Source organism: Bombus huntii, chromosome 14 (assembly GCF_024542735.1).
Source record: "Bombus huntii isolate Logan2020A chromosome 14, iyBomHunt1.1, whole genome shotgun sequence".
In the NCBI taxonomy this organism is placed as follows: domain Eukaryota; kingdom Metazoa; phylum Arthropoda; class Insecta; order Hymenoptera; family Apidae; genus Bombus; species Bombus huntii.
Window position 1 is genome coordinate 6,168,920 of NC_066251.1, and position 14,996 is coordinate 6,183,915.

Below are 14,996 nucleotides of genomic sequence, written 5' to 3' on the forward strand. Positions count from 1 at the left end.
ATGATGTAGCATCATCTATATGTCCAAAATTTCGTTTACGTCATAATTTCATTTGAAATTTTATTGCTGATATCTGGCATCAGACATGTTTCCTAGAGTTTTCTATTTCCTGAGACACTGACATGAATGGAACTTTATTATAATTAACAGCTAAAAATAGAGCTTAGAAATACTATTATAAGAAAAGGCAGCAAAAATATGATGAGGTATTTATTCAGAAATTATTTATGAGTCAATTATATAACGCATAATGGAGAGTGGCTGAAAATAACGACAACTGTTAACATCTATCTCTTTATTAATAAGGCATAATTTACATAAGCACTATACAATAGCAGTACTACATTCTTCTAAAACACACAGTAATAAAATTATTATCGATATGAATGGCAGTGCATTTTCTATTTGAATCTGTACCGCTATTCTACGTAATGTATAGGGTGTTTCATCAAAAATGATCAATTCCACGTGAAAGATGAAATTCCTCCACACGAATCTCTCATGCGATTTTGAAAAAATCCATGACCCGGATAGAGACAATCATTGTTTCCATTGGTAAAAATAGCATTTTCTGCTATAAACGCTACCGTATACACATTCCACAAATTTTCAAAATCCATGCGAAACAATTTCGTTCTTCTGTGTTTTCACGCAGAAAAATTATTCGTATTATTTATTAAAGAACTATCACTGCTATAGAAAATATATTAATCTTCTTAGTATACGGAGATTTACTAATATGTAGAACGACGTCGAAATAATGTAATTAACGTACTTTCGTTCCATTCCGTTTCGTTTCTCGAAAATCACTTAGCCGGGCATTATCATCAACGTAATTGTCATCATGCTACTGATTATCTAATGTGAACTTTTCCTTTGTAGGTTTAAGAGAATGGACTAAACAGGAAACGATTCTACAATCACACGTAAAGCGTTCCAGCCTGAAAGTCAGCTGTAATCGGGCTCAACTGAGCGAGACCCTCGACGAAACAAAACGAAACTTCAATCCAGCTTCTCTCGTAATAGAAAGCATACTTATAAATCTACAATCTACTATACGATAGAACCTTGCTGTGTACTGTCGACACCCGTTTCCGCAGTTAAAAAGCGGCGCAAAGGCCGCTCTTGATTAAAATTCCGGAAGACTGGTCGATCATCGAAACCTTACGATCTTTCATAACAGATCTTTTATAATATTTTCTAATATCGTTCAATACTGGTTACCGACTACTTGTCTAAGAACAACACCATGATAAGTGTATAGCCCTGTCGGATATGTTTTATAAGCGTGACTTTTTAAACAAACGAAGACAACGTTTGTTTGAATTCCTCGATCACTTGTTAAATATACAATATTTCTTGAGTTCTTAATGTGTAATATTCGTTCATCATTCGGAATTGTTTGATTCAATTTAATGGTTCAACTGCTGTAGCTGGCGAGGAGGGAATGTATGATCGACATTTAAATATGGGTAGTCGGTATGACGCGGTACCTAATGCTTTTAATTTTAGCCAAATTTTTCGTCGACCAGTCTTTCTGAACATCTCGGTTAGCACTTAATCGTCCGACGAGCGAATGGAAACCATCTTCAACAACTTTGAACATCGAACTCTGTCTACGAGTCGAAAGACACTTAATATTCTTTTCATAGTGCGATGACATCATTTGTTGTAAACGCAATTGAATGTCGTGACATCTTTTCAAAGCCACTCATTCGGTATTTTTACGTTCCTTTCATGATTCATTCTATAGATTTTCTACTGGTATTATCTCCAATCTCTATTTTACATACATTTCAAAAATATTATAAACATAAACGCAAAACATAAGAATTAATAATGATATCTCATTAAAATTTTCCATGTAACTTTAAATACATGAATTTGTTTTTCCATGTTTTAGAAAGATAAAAGTCATCATCAACAACTTGAGAATTGCTGGAACTTTTGTTCCTTGTAGTCTTCGTGATCTCCATCTTGGACTGATTTAGGCTGATTGAAAAATAGATGCGATCCGCGGAAAGGAGCTAAAAACAGGTGCTCCCGATGATTCGAGCAGATTAAATCGATTAATCTCAGGTGCAACGAGTATTCTCAGCGCAGTTTTGTAATCTTCTGAGCCTCTCCCTGGGCGTTCATTGACTCGTGGTTCAGGGCTAGATCCCGACTCCGTTCGTCGCATGTAATAATGTGCGTGCGGTTCACTTTGCCGCAAAACTGGGACGCTGCGTGCTGAAAGAAGAAACAATTGTGGGAAGAGAGGTTGAAAGTGAGATTACCGCGATGCTCCTTTGATGAACGTCTTCGAGTTTCTTTTTTTCGAAAGACCATGTTGGACTTTAAATCGATGATACTCACCGATAGATTGGATATTCTCTTTTTCTCTTTTTCATTAATAAATGCACGTGAAAACGTAGATCTCAAACGCGTGATATGCCGTATGAGCGATTCATTTCACACTGGCTCTGTATCTGTTTAATAGTCGGCCTCTAGCTCTAGCTACTGAGCAGAAGTTCGAGGCCATCATTTGATAGATAGTGTCATTTTGCAAAAATTCAGCCTTATAATATTAAAATATATACAAATTCAGCCTTTGTAAGAATTCTTCTTGAAACATTTTATAGAATGCACAAAAGCTTAACAATATTGAATATAGACAGACATTTTCTATAGTGTCGTTTATTTTATTGTGTGTTTAAAATGTGATAATGAAGGAGATGGTCCGAGACTTGTGATCAGTAGTATATGTACACGATTCGACGGGCTATTCTATTTATTCATTAACTTATAGTACACAGGTTCACGCGCTAAAGATACTCGTGCAAATGAGGAATCAATCTGAATTTTCAATAACATACTGGAATCTATAATAATTGTAAGCAATATATGCCGTGAAATGGTGGAAAGTTGCATTCACCAGCGATTACAGACAAATGAGTCATAACGTCACATTTTCCAACGGAACGTAGTATACAGTTTCAATTCATCGTCGCAAATAAGGCCATATGTATTAAAGCTACTCGTACATGTTACATGTGTAATGTACACACTAATTATACATACATACATACATTTATATATAGTATACGTATTCACAGTTCGATTCATAAGGCGATGAGACTAAAGTACTATAATAAATTCATTGATCTTCAGCTTTCTCCCATTTGCGTGATCGACTAATGAAGAAAAAAAGAAGAAAATGATCAAAAAAATAGACATCTCTATTACATAAGGTCATACGAGGATTCATCGTACATAATTTTGTCGCAACTAAAACGATTATGTCACGGATATAAATAACAGATATACAATTAGTAGCAGTTATCGTCGTGTTACTAACACAAGGTAATATGGTAACGGGCTGATAATCAATGGTTGTTTCCCTTGAAATGAATCCTCTGTGTTCATATATGTCTAAATAGGATTAATACTTTTGTATTCGCAAGCTGATTGAAGTAATTAGAGGATCGACAAATATTTGACTAAATATTTAACTTTCTGTATGGTCGAATGCCCTTTTTAACGATTGTACGCATTGACGATGCTCTAATTAAATCAAGCAGTATGGACTGTCGAGATGTTTAGCCTGAAAATCAAAATATGCTTCACAATTGTTTCAGCAACAATTTAGTTAAAAAAAATAGAAACTATAAATGTAATACACGTCGTATTAGATCACAATTCGCTTTGAGACTTACAATCAAAACCCAAGGCGTGGAATGTTGTCGGTATCGCGTTACAGAGGATCGATTTCTCGAACTAGAAAAGATCATTCATTATCGCTGCCCTACTGTTCGTTCCCGAGTTGTCATTTCTATCTCGCTGAGCTATGATCCCATTAAACTCATGCTCGTTGATATTTCGTTCTTTTTCAAGGGACGAGTCCTCGACGGCCGGAACTTTCATCGATAATGGCTTTCATCATGGTCTTGACAAATGCCTCATCTTCCTTTCAACACTGTACACGACACCCTACAAGCGCAACGTGGCTAACTTCTTCCAATTTCCCTTTGAAGTCATGCAATCGGACTGGAAGCGTCTTAATTTCACTGGCAGATTTAATAGTCTCCATTGATGATGTTAATTCGAGGTCAATTATGTGTGAATGCGATGGTGTGGCGGCGAAAGTTTCGCCCCATATAAAAATGTAATTCTTTTTGTTCGGCTATTGCGGCCGGAGTTAACGATCAGCAATTCAATTAAACGGCCCGATTAACTACTGAATTAATGAAGATAGAAAACGAATAATGATGAAATCATTAATATATCACGTTTGTATGTAGTGAAAGTTCTGCTACTTTGAAGTTAGAGTTTTTCATTTAATGTCTTCCTCTTCTTGCAGGAGAAACATGAGTGAGTTATCCTCGTTTTGAAAAATTTAGGAAAACATTTTCTCTCTTCCTCTTTTTTTATCATTGAGTGGACTGATATAACGTATTGTATAAAAAAGTAAGAATATTAAGTCGTTGCCGACGTTGGAAAAAAAAATAGATTTGTTACTCTTCTTCGCAACAGAGGCCACAATGCAGAAACGCTTGTTGGTAACTAAATTGCAGGAGATCAATTTTGCTCGATGAAAATGTCAAAAATAGCAATTGTAATCAAAAGTGACATTGACTTTCTCTATGGTCTTGAAAAGTATTTGCACATAGCCTTATTTTCCAATGAGATGTTTTTTTATCCAATTTCGCATTTGATTTTTATAGTATCATATTATATATAAATAAATAAATATTTTAGTAATCATATAAAAATGCTACTAAATGATATATAATTTAATGTATTTGTATCTTAACTGATTAAAATGTACACTCTATACCAAATGGCATGTCAATACTTTCGATAGCCACTACAAAACGTTTTACAAGATTTTTATGCAAACAGGCAGTTTGATCTTATGATCCAATTATTCGTTGGTTAGAAGGATTCTTAAGCTTCGTTTTGACAACACCAATTTACAAGTCCCATCGCGAATAATACATAATTGTGAATTAAAACTTTTGTTTCATGCAAAATTAATTGATCATTTAAGGCCATTTCCTTCACCATAGGTATTGTACCCATAAAAATTTAACGATCTTCTGGAATAATAATTTTTCCAGATATATTTAAAGAGAGAGATACTTCAAATACAAGTATCTATGGAATTAAAATATGAAGGTAATAAGAAAAACAAGGAAAATGAGCAAGTACTTATGGCAATCGCGAATGGTCAAGTAATCTTAGGTCTCTGTCCTTTTTATCATGACTCCAAACCACCTACGATCATTACTCTAAATGTTCAAGGTCACCAAAAACACTGGACGGGGTATCTGTGCATTACTTAACTGAAAGGATAAAACGAATGTCTTTGGTATACCCGACTGTGTTCGAAGAAAAAAGAACGAGGGAACAAGTAAGGGAGAAAGATGTTACTACACTACGACGAAAGCAAGCAGAATGGTTGATACGGTAGCAACTGCGAGACTAATCCTGTTTGCAACTGAAGTGGGTATCTCCGGCTGCTCCGGTGCGGTTCCGTCCTCCAAATACTGATAACTCTTGACTGCAGTTTTCGCTCTGACTACTCGATAGTTCGGCACGCTGGTGTTTACTCGGTTGGTCAGTATATTTTGCAAGGAATTAGTGACACAGTAAAAGTTACCATTCTCATCGAACGCAAATGTATCCGGCCACTGCATCCTTTCATGATCTCTAGAGATCACCCTTTGGCCAGTAGTGAACGACTGTTTAGTGTCCCACATAGCTACAGCATCGTCAGCCAGCAGTCCAAAGTACAACGCTCCCTTGGCTGACATCATCATTCCATCGGTTTGAGAAATTTTCTTTCCCAATTCCTTAACGTGTTCATCTACGTTGCTTAGGTTGCTCTTCAACACCGATGTTGGTATAGAGTACAAATGGAATGAAGACAGTGGTGAATAGTATACTTGTCTGTCTTCAACACTTGCCGGAGACAGAGCAATCCCATCGACAGATATAGGCATATTAATGAGATTCTTAGAGACCATGAATCTTACTGCTTCGGGTTTAGCTTTCATGGAATCATGCCTGACCTTCCACGAAGTATTGTTACTGAGGGAGTAGACGATTATGCCTGGATCTTCGCGATCACTGTCTGTGATATACGCCATGCCACCATCCTCGTGATCCAAGACAATGTCATTTAGGTGGGCTGTACCGTGACGGGCCACTTGTGGAGGGAACTCGTAGGTTCGTAAAATCTCACCGTTGTTCTCGAGATCCAGGATCACCAGCCTTGGTGGGCAGGTGATCTTCACTTCTACAGAGAGAGGTGACATCTTTCCAGAATCAAGTACCCACATACGTCCTTTTGGATCGATCTCCATACTTTGGACCAACTGGAAGGCGTTGCAGTCTCCAACTTCCTGCATGTCCCAGTTAGGGAAAGCTTCCAGCTTAGGGGCGGTATTGCCGTTCACCACGGTTGCAGAAGTGACTCCCAGCGTCACTGGTACCCCGCTTTTCCACCTTGGTACCGTCAGATACATTTTACCCTTCCAAAATTTGATACCAGCTATGAAATTGTTAGCTGGAATGTAATCACCGTGTTCAGTCGCATAGTTTTGTTTCTCTTCTGACGGCCATATCACGTCGATCGTGTTCCATTGGAAGACCACTTGGAACGGTTCATGACACGTGGTCATGGTAACAAGGAGCAGCAAGAATGCTGAGCTCTTCATTTTTTTTACACTTTATTCGCCCACTTTACGTTCTACAATCTATCACAGTATGCTGTCACTTTTTTTTTTAGTCCAATCACGTGGCAGAAAGAGACAAAGACCAGTGGACGAACCAGTTGAAAACTGATACCCGGAACAAGAGTGTTCGTGGTCCGGCAAGTGTCGCCAGAGATCCGGAAGAGCGTCTATTCTCGTCGACGGAACGGTGTGAAGAATATTCCGTGCGTACCAACTGTGTTGGCTGGCCTGCTTTTGTCAACTAACTGATTCAACACTGTCCACCGACCATTGCTACCTATTCTACTAAGCGTTCTGAACTATGGCCCATCACGCGGAGACGATCGCGGTTTGACTGACGAAGACGCGGAGCGTCGCTTAGAGAGGCGTCGTCTCCCCACCCGACGTCGTTGTATTTACACACTAAGATCATCTGTGCACGTGTACACACTACACGTGTGATCGTACGTGGATAGGGATGCATGTGGATATTGTATGTGCAACAGGAACACCCAGCAAGGTATCCCCACCATAATTTCCACGCAAAACGTAGCTCGGCTACTTAACCGTGCCGAGGATGCATTGTTAACATTCCTGGTTTGAATCAGTATTCGTCATTGCGAACGTCGTTCGTATTGTACCTTAAGTTAATTTTTTTATTTATCGAAACAATTAATTGCGTCGCACGTTTACAATGATTCACCAAAATGCTGATGACAATATTAATTTTTTGCTCGGTATCTATCTGGTTACGAGTCATAAAATCAATTTCATGCACATCATTTCTGATATAGCACAAAATTATGCTTCATATTTGCAGAATCATTATTCTAATTGACCTTTGAAGCTGTATTATCTTTAAAATAGCTGAATCCAATCTACATTTGTTTACGTTATTTATCTTCATCTTGACACTGAAAACAGATCACAGTGCTTTTTATACTACACTCGGCGTCAATATCCAGTAAAAAATATTATAAACCATTCTACTTTGAATATATCGAAAAAAATATTTCACAATTAAATTAGGGAAAGAAAGAGAACCATTAGTCTGTTCTTAGAATCTTGTTGAAAATATTATTTCGTCTAATCTATTATTTTCTTCTTTATTTATTCATTCGCAATTTATTGACCGGTGATTTTCAATCAATTTCCAGCTGGTAATTAAGTTAATACTCTTCTTAGTATCCTACGATAGTTACTGCGTACGTTCATTGTTACGCTAAACGAAAGACGGTTGAGAATAAAATGGTACTCGGCTCAGAGTTGTAAGGCCGGATCCGCTTGAAAAGGAAACGCTGAAAAGGGTGAGCTTAGAAAAGGTTGTTATGCTCTGCTTTATCTTGCCCAGGATGATCCCAAAAAATCGATTCAACGGTTATTTCTTCGAATCGCACCCTTGTACAACTGCGTTGCTCGGAATCCCGTTCGACTTGTTTTTTTCTTCTTGGTAAAGGTAGGTCATTTTATCAAAGGGGAACGTGATAAAAAAAAAGAAGAGTTGGATATAATTTACAATTCATCGTAAGCAAATGAAGAACAATAATAAAAGAAATTTATACTCCTGTTACAGTGTACTTTACCATCAGTGTTATCTATCTCAAACCAGACGTCAACCGGAAATATTGGTCATAGTGTTAGCATTTCATCGATAGTGTTGCCCAAGTAACCGCATGCAGATCAATTTCCTTGGTGCATGATCCATTGATCTCGATCAAATGGAATATATTAATGAATGCATCGGATAACGGTTACGATCAATAACTATCCTACGGTCTAAGACACTTTATCGTCAAATCTTCCAGAGCTCCGAAAATTCCTCCGCAGTTCCTTAGGAAACAGAATCCATCAAGTTAATTATTTCAAATTGATCGAGTTTAATCTACTTCCTAATATTCCACATAAATGCAAAATTTTCTATTCAATGATGTATTCAATGGAAAACATAACGTATTGGATATTTATATATGGTTAGATACTAATTACATTTTCTCTAATACCCCTGAGCAAGAACCATGATTAGAGCTAAAAGAAAATATTCAATCACTGGTGGCTTGATGAAATTGTTAAAAATAGTTGCCATCGGTTACTGGTGTTTGATGGACGGTTTTACGAGTCCATGAATGGGTGATGCGTATCGTATTTTTGAAGGTAAAACGGCACGTGAAAGGAGTAGAATAATAGTTTGGCAATCGTTCAAGTATTTATAAGAATTCATCAAGAACATAGAATTTGTGAACACGTGTACGGCTCGCGACAAGAATCGTCTATCACGAAGCCAATATCTTTCCAACTTATGTTTTATGTTACAGGTATGACGAAGCGGAGAATCGGGGAAAGAGAAACGATCGGTTAAACGTTACATCGAGCTAAAATTGTGAATTAAAGTTACGAAGAAATTAGATTCCTGTAACTTCGGGGAAGGAAGACTCTAATCCGTAAGAGAGTAAATACATATTAGAAGAATTTCGAAGGTCACCTGTAACAATGATCCATAGAGAAGAGTTTTATTAAGCGCTAGAACGATGACGAGCGAAGCATAACTGTCGACGAATGATCATGTAATGTGTATAACGTAATGTTATAACAGTAATAAAGTGCGTGTGCACTGGTAGTATATCTGTAATAGGTGTTGGCCATTTCAACATCATGGCCATCCAGATACTTCCAGACGTCCGTAGGATTATTCTTATTCATTGTTTTCATCCGTTATAGAGACTTGAGATGCTTGCCATGTTTCTGCAATTATATAATATACTATATAATTCGTTCCTTATAATTCATTAACGCGAGTCATCACAGGAATGCTATTGATCAGACGTCAGCTTGTTACCGAGGAAAGTTTCACAATCGCAGAATTAAATTATTCTAAGACACTGTTTGACATAAAACGCTTCTAAATATTTTGAATATTCCAAATCTTCCGTATAGCATATCTGATTCGCGTAAACATCGTTGGAATAGGTCATCTTGGATTATTACTGCGAAATATATCATCATCTTGTTTGCATTACATTTCAACATATTTTGATACCATTCACTGTACAGTTTATTTTCTAGGCAACTATCCAAGGTAAACGAAATAATCTTTCACGAGCCACCAACGAACTAGATATTATTGGCGAGCTCGTTATTTCAACGACGTCGACGTGCCCGGTGATCAGTAATTTTTTTCGTTTCATCGTCCATCGATTCCAGGTCGAAACGAGTCTGATAGTACATAGCCGCTTTGACGAATATTGCAGAAGACTATTTTTACTTTGATCCTTGAAAATTTCTTCGAAGTACTAGCTTAAAAATCAAAGACCAAGAACAATTTCCAAAGTATGTATTATTTACTTGTTACGTTCGCTTTCTGTTTTACGTTTCGAATTTGCATAGCTCGACTTGCTTATTAGTGCCTTAGCGATAACATTATTCTCACTCCACTAAGTATTCTAATGTACAAATATTTGCGAATATTACAGGTATAACCGAACGCGGTCTTACGCGATACTCATTTCAAATTGCAATATTGAAAAGTTAATCAAATGGAGAAATAATGATTGGGAAGAATCAAATGTGTCTCAGGTAACCGGACGTTACATTGGCATGCAGACTACTAGACTAAGAAGAGGGTCAGAATTACAGATTTATGCTAATTGGTAACTTATTAATATTGCTGATATCATTTACTCGCAGTTGACCAGCGGGTACTGCGCCATTTTCAGCGCTTAGAAGCACTTAACGTACGTGTAAGAATGTTATTTTAATTAACGCTCATCCCTTCCCAAGTATTACGTATAATCGAGTTCCTATTTATTAGTTAGCCATTATAATGGCACGTTCGCTGTTTACTTATCAGTTAACGGTTTCTTCGATGAATAGAATTGTCGTTATGAATATTTAATACAGTGAGAAATTCATATCTTTTTTCAGATCGAAATTTTTCCGTTTTCCTGCTTGTGTCAATGATTAGCACATTGCGAAACGATAATTCCTCTTCAAGACATCCGAGGAATCTAAATAACAAGTGAAGACGCGCTAAGAATCGTCGTGTTATTTTCCTTCCGACGTGTTTCACAACGCCTGTCTTCATCTTAGAGTAAATATTGCATCTCTGTAACCTTCGAAAGATGCAAACCACAAAACTTTCGTAGGTCCTTCTCTCGACATCTGTGGCCGTAGTACTTAGATCTTAATCGATGCGTCCGTGAATTTAACGCATAAACCTTTCACCAAAACGTCACGATCTCGTGACCCTTTTGCATCCGTGGTATCCACAGTTACATCAGTTTTCTTTCTTCGTGTACCGGCTCGTGCGAACGTTATAACTCGTTGAGGTACGTAAAATCGATGTTATCATATATCGACTGGTACCAGTCATTACAGAAATATATAAAGTGAATCACTATGAGTCACTTTGTGATGCAACTTTTTCCAATGTTTTTATCGTCTCTCTGGAAGTTGTAAATTAACGTCTCGAGAATATCGATGAGCGTGTAGTTAACTTGATGATTTTTATGTAGTGGATACGTGACGTACGTATAGTATTTTACACTGGTATAAGAACTTACTTACTGGTATAAGAACAAGTAATAAGAACTTTCTGGAAAATTACCAGATATGATATGTTAATACGTATATCTCGATCGTTGAACAACACCGCAAATTGACTACGCTAATTATCTAGAACCGTGAAGAGATATGCTTAATAGTAAATGTCCGTAGGCTTGAAAATAATATAATCAACGTCCTTGTCGTTCTTTTATGCCGACGCAGTTTTACATCCTCTGTGAAACGTTGGTCGCGTTCGCGGTTGAAAATTCTGTGTCACGGCCCACTTTATACCTTCATTTTTATTATCATTAACTGGCCACACTCGCTTTGTTTTTCCATTGAATCGTAGTGACACGGTGCATCCCACAATTCGTTAATTCCTCTTACTCATTGCTCGTTTCATATCCTCTTTACTCATCTCGTTGCTAATTCCAGGCACGAAATATTCACGGTCACAATCAACTGCAGCCTTCGTCGGGACGAGCTTTCACTTCAAGTTGCATCAATGAAACGATAAGTTTTTTCTGCGAGGATCATAAGAAGGAAATAATAATCACAAGAAGGGAACGTAACAAAAATTCGAACTTGATCCAGTGCATCGACAAACGGTCTTATGCAACGCGCTAGAAATAAAGTTACATGAAAGGTTCGACGCTGTAAATCGTAAACAGCGCAGATGGCTAATGTAGCGCCATGTATGCGAACAGAAGATAAATTGCTCGAGCACAATAAAGATAAATTTTGCTATACGTGATATCGACAAGAAATTATTCGAATCTGTCCATTAGTAACTTGCTGTTAGAATCGACAACCTATCATTTATTTGGACATTTCTTTTCCACCGACGCCTCCTCCTTTCGTTCATCGCAAATCGACCGATTCTTTTCCAACTCAACTTGTGACTCTCCCACTGTGTCAAAACTAAAAGTTCGATGAGCTCGAAACAGGACAATTCACCCTCGCTGAGCATCAGATTGCAGTCGTAAATCGTAGGGAAATCTCCCTGTTAAAATCGCTGACAGAATACCCTTTCCAATCTATGAAATTTTTATTTCACAATCCTCTTACGCTCTTTCCATAACAATCGTTTTTAACTTGAAATGGAGAACGTACATGATGAAACCATCATAGTCCTATCTTGTCAAGGATCGCTTTAATACTTCTCAGATCAATATCGGTTCCTCAGTCAACCTTCCTGTGCTAACTTTCCTCTGGACGAAGGCGCTACTGCGCCTTATTCCATATTAGAAACACAGGAATCAGATTCCAAGGACGCTGAATAATATTCCACAAACTGTCCAGGTATTGGACCTGATTCTGCCACAGTTAGTATGCAAGCCCATAAACGGGAGAAATGAGAAGTGGCGCTGGAAATAAGTCAGTTCTGATTTAACGATCATAAATGTGCGAACTAGTATATCGGCAAAGGCCGCGCCCTGCGCATCCGTTTCCTAGTGGCCTACTAAAACCAACGTTCTCCTTCTCTCTCTCTTTCTCTCTCTCGTTCTCTTCATGTCTGTACGTCGTGGATGAAAATAACACCATCAAAGCAGGAAGGCAAGCTAGCTGGTTTACGGATTAGAAACGTGAAGAGGGAGGTAGGTCGAAGGAATGATAGCGCTCCTATCAATAAGTCAGGCCAAGGGAAAGGAATATATTCGATTGGAATCGATTGAACTTTGGATGATCAGCTTTTTATCTTTACCTAATGGATATTGTGCGAGCTGTAGGCATCGCGTGTCTATCAGTAGAAGTGGTAATCCAAGAATTATACACGTCACGATCGTTTCCAACTCACCAATTTTAATGAAAGAATTGACTTCAATTTATAATCAGTATATATTGTAATTTTTCCTCTTTATGAAACTCAATATTAAATTTTTCACGTTAGAAGATTGAAAACGACGAAGTTAATGTACCTCATAATCGTGCTATACATATAATTATCTAATCGAGTTAAAAGTTCCCTCTTTGACACAAACTTTGCTTTCAGGCTTACACCGGATTACCTTTGATTTTAAGCAGTCAAAACCGTGAAATCGTTGGTCAGTGATTTTCACTAGGGCAACGATTCGTACTGAACTGAAAGTAATACGCTGGAATTGTGCTTCCGGAGTTTTCAAGCTGCTGAGCTTCTCAAACGTCTTCCAAGTATCGACCGGAGGCTGGCAGACCTGTTCGAGTTCGCGTCGATTTTATTCTGTATCGTAGGTGGGTAATTTCATTAGTTTAAAAGAGATGAAAGGACAAGGTAAGGTCCGTCGCAAACATTATAGAATTTACAGCGATGAAAATATGTCGACGTGTAGCGATTGCTCGATCACACGAGGCATATCATCAATGAAAGCTACATTTCTTATATCCTTATAAAGGTCTTATAATTTATAATTACAACCTATGGCTATAATATCTTAAGATAATAAAAATATGAACATTATAGACTTTATTAGAAGAATAATTGGACCTTTCGACTAAATTGATATATATTCCCACTGTTAAAGTTTTGATTCTACGGCCAGGAGAAGAGCGCTGAACATATCTCCCACATTCCCAGTGGATGCTAATTTAGGTCGTGGTGTCACACATCCCGAAAAGTGAAGCGAAGGTTTCGCAGTAATGCTGTTAGCGCGAGCGTTACGAAAAATTAGCACAATGACGATGCAGGCAACATGTGATAAAGAGTTTCATGACATTCGATTCGCAATTGTTATTCCCATGGATCATGAAGGGTACGTCTAAACGAGATTAGAAAAGAAGAAAGCAAAACTAGGACGTTGGATGCCTTCGGGTAGCATCGTTTTCACTTGCAATTCAACTCATTTTGCACTCAATTAGCGATCACGAGTATTAACTCTCTGTATGGAAGTTCTTCACAGATGGTTATGTTCTAAATCATCTTTAATTTACTGTGAACAGATCAGGAGATCTCTCGGGTTTTTTTTCTCAGTGTCTTATAAAACTTAAAGTTATATGTAGCTTTGTACAGTATTATTATTTTATCCTTGAAGGAAGTTGATTATCGAAACGTTTGTTTCTCCGTCATGTAACAAAAATACTAGTCGAGAATTACCAACCAGTTAGCTGGTGATAATACGATAAACGAGCACGTCTGCAAACATTGGACGTGTTAACTCCCCGATTGGATCATTACCGCTTCGAAGCCCAAAGCGGGAGAAATGTTTCGACGCTTCCAGAGATTTTTACGCTCCATCGGGGAACGCAGACCGTTTAATTAAATTGAGCGACGTTTCGTGGGAGACTACGTAATCCACGGGAAATATTCAATGAACTCCAATGTCGGGACAGCTCGGTGGCCCTGATTAACAGCAAACGAATAAAGAAATCTTAGTAGTTAATTTCATTTCTTCAGAATCGAACGGTGTTCCAATTTAGAATTCATCCCAGGAGAACGTATTTTGATAAACGAAATTGTCAACGAAATGGAATAAAATCTTAGTGACTGTAATAGAATATTTATCATTTGGACGACGTACATAATGAAACTTAATTGCTATTCCCTGAAATGTATTTCTATCGGACATTGTATTAACTTAAAGTTGACAGAAGGTTCAACGAAGTTGAAATCAACGTACCTATTAATCAAGATAACTTAATGAAAGAGTAGGAAATTGAAATACTTGGTACGTAAGGGAGTCTACATAGTACCCAAAACACATTTTCTGGGGAGTAGTGGGTCACCTATTCTAGTCAGCATGCTGTCGGTCAGATGAAATCGTAAATCGACGGTTACCATAA

The 14,996-nt window shown here is 37.7% G+C and overlaps 1 protein-coding gene and 1 long non-coding RNA gene across 4 annotated transcripts; one reads left to right on the plus strand and one right to left on the minus strand.

Annotated features, from left to right (window-relative positions):
• Positions 1-280: 280 nt before the first annotated feature.
• LOC126873221 (protein yellow-like) lies at positions 281-7,105 on the minus strand. The gene has a single exon (XM_050633884.1). It carries the CDS (start codon positions 6,702-6,704, stop codon positions 5,415-5,417), a length of 1,290 nt encoding a protein of 429 aa, XP_050489841.1. The 5' UTR covers positions 6,705-7,105; the 3' UTR covers positions 281-5,414.
• A 580-nt stretch (positions 7,106-7,685) lies between these two features.
• Positions 7,686-11,994, plus strand: LOC126873228 (uncharacterized). 3 transcript variants are annotated; one of them, XR_007692342.1, is made up of 4 exons: positions 7,686-10,025; positions 10,169-10,435; positions 10,620-11,023; positions 11,676-11,994. It is a non-coding gene; the product is annotated as an uncharacterized LOC126873228 (long non-coding RNA). The 3 variants fall into 3 exon arrangements; XR_007692340.1 differs by having other exon boundaries at positions 7,754-10,025; positions 10,169-10,429; XR_007692341.1 differs by having other exon boundaries at positions 7,879-10,025; positions 10,169-10,429; positions 10,620-10,785.
• The last annotated feature ends 3,002 nt before the right edge of the window (positions 11,995-14,996 follow it).

Coding starts and splice junctions, on each gene's coding strand:
- LOC126873221 (XM_050633884.1), bottom strand. CDS start 6,704: ATGAAGAGCTCAGCATTCTTGCTGCTCCTTGTTACCATGACCACGTGT.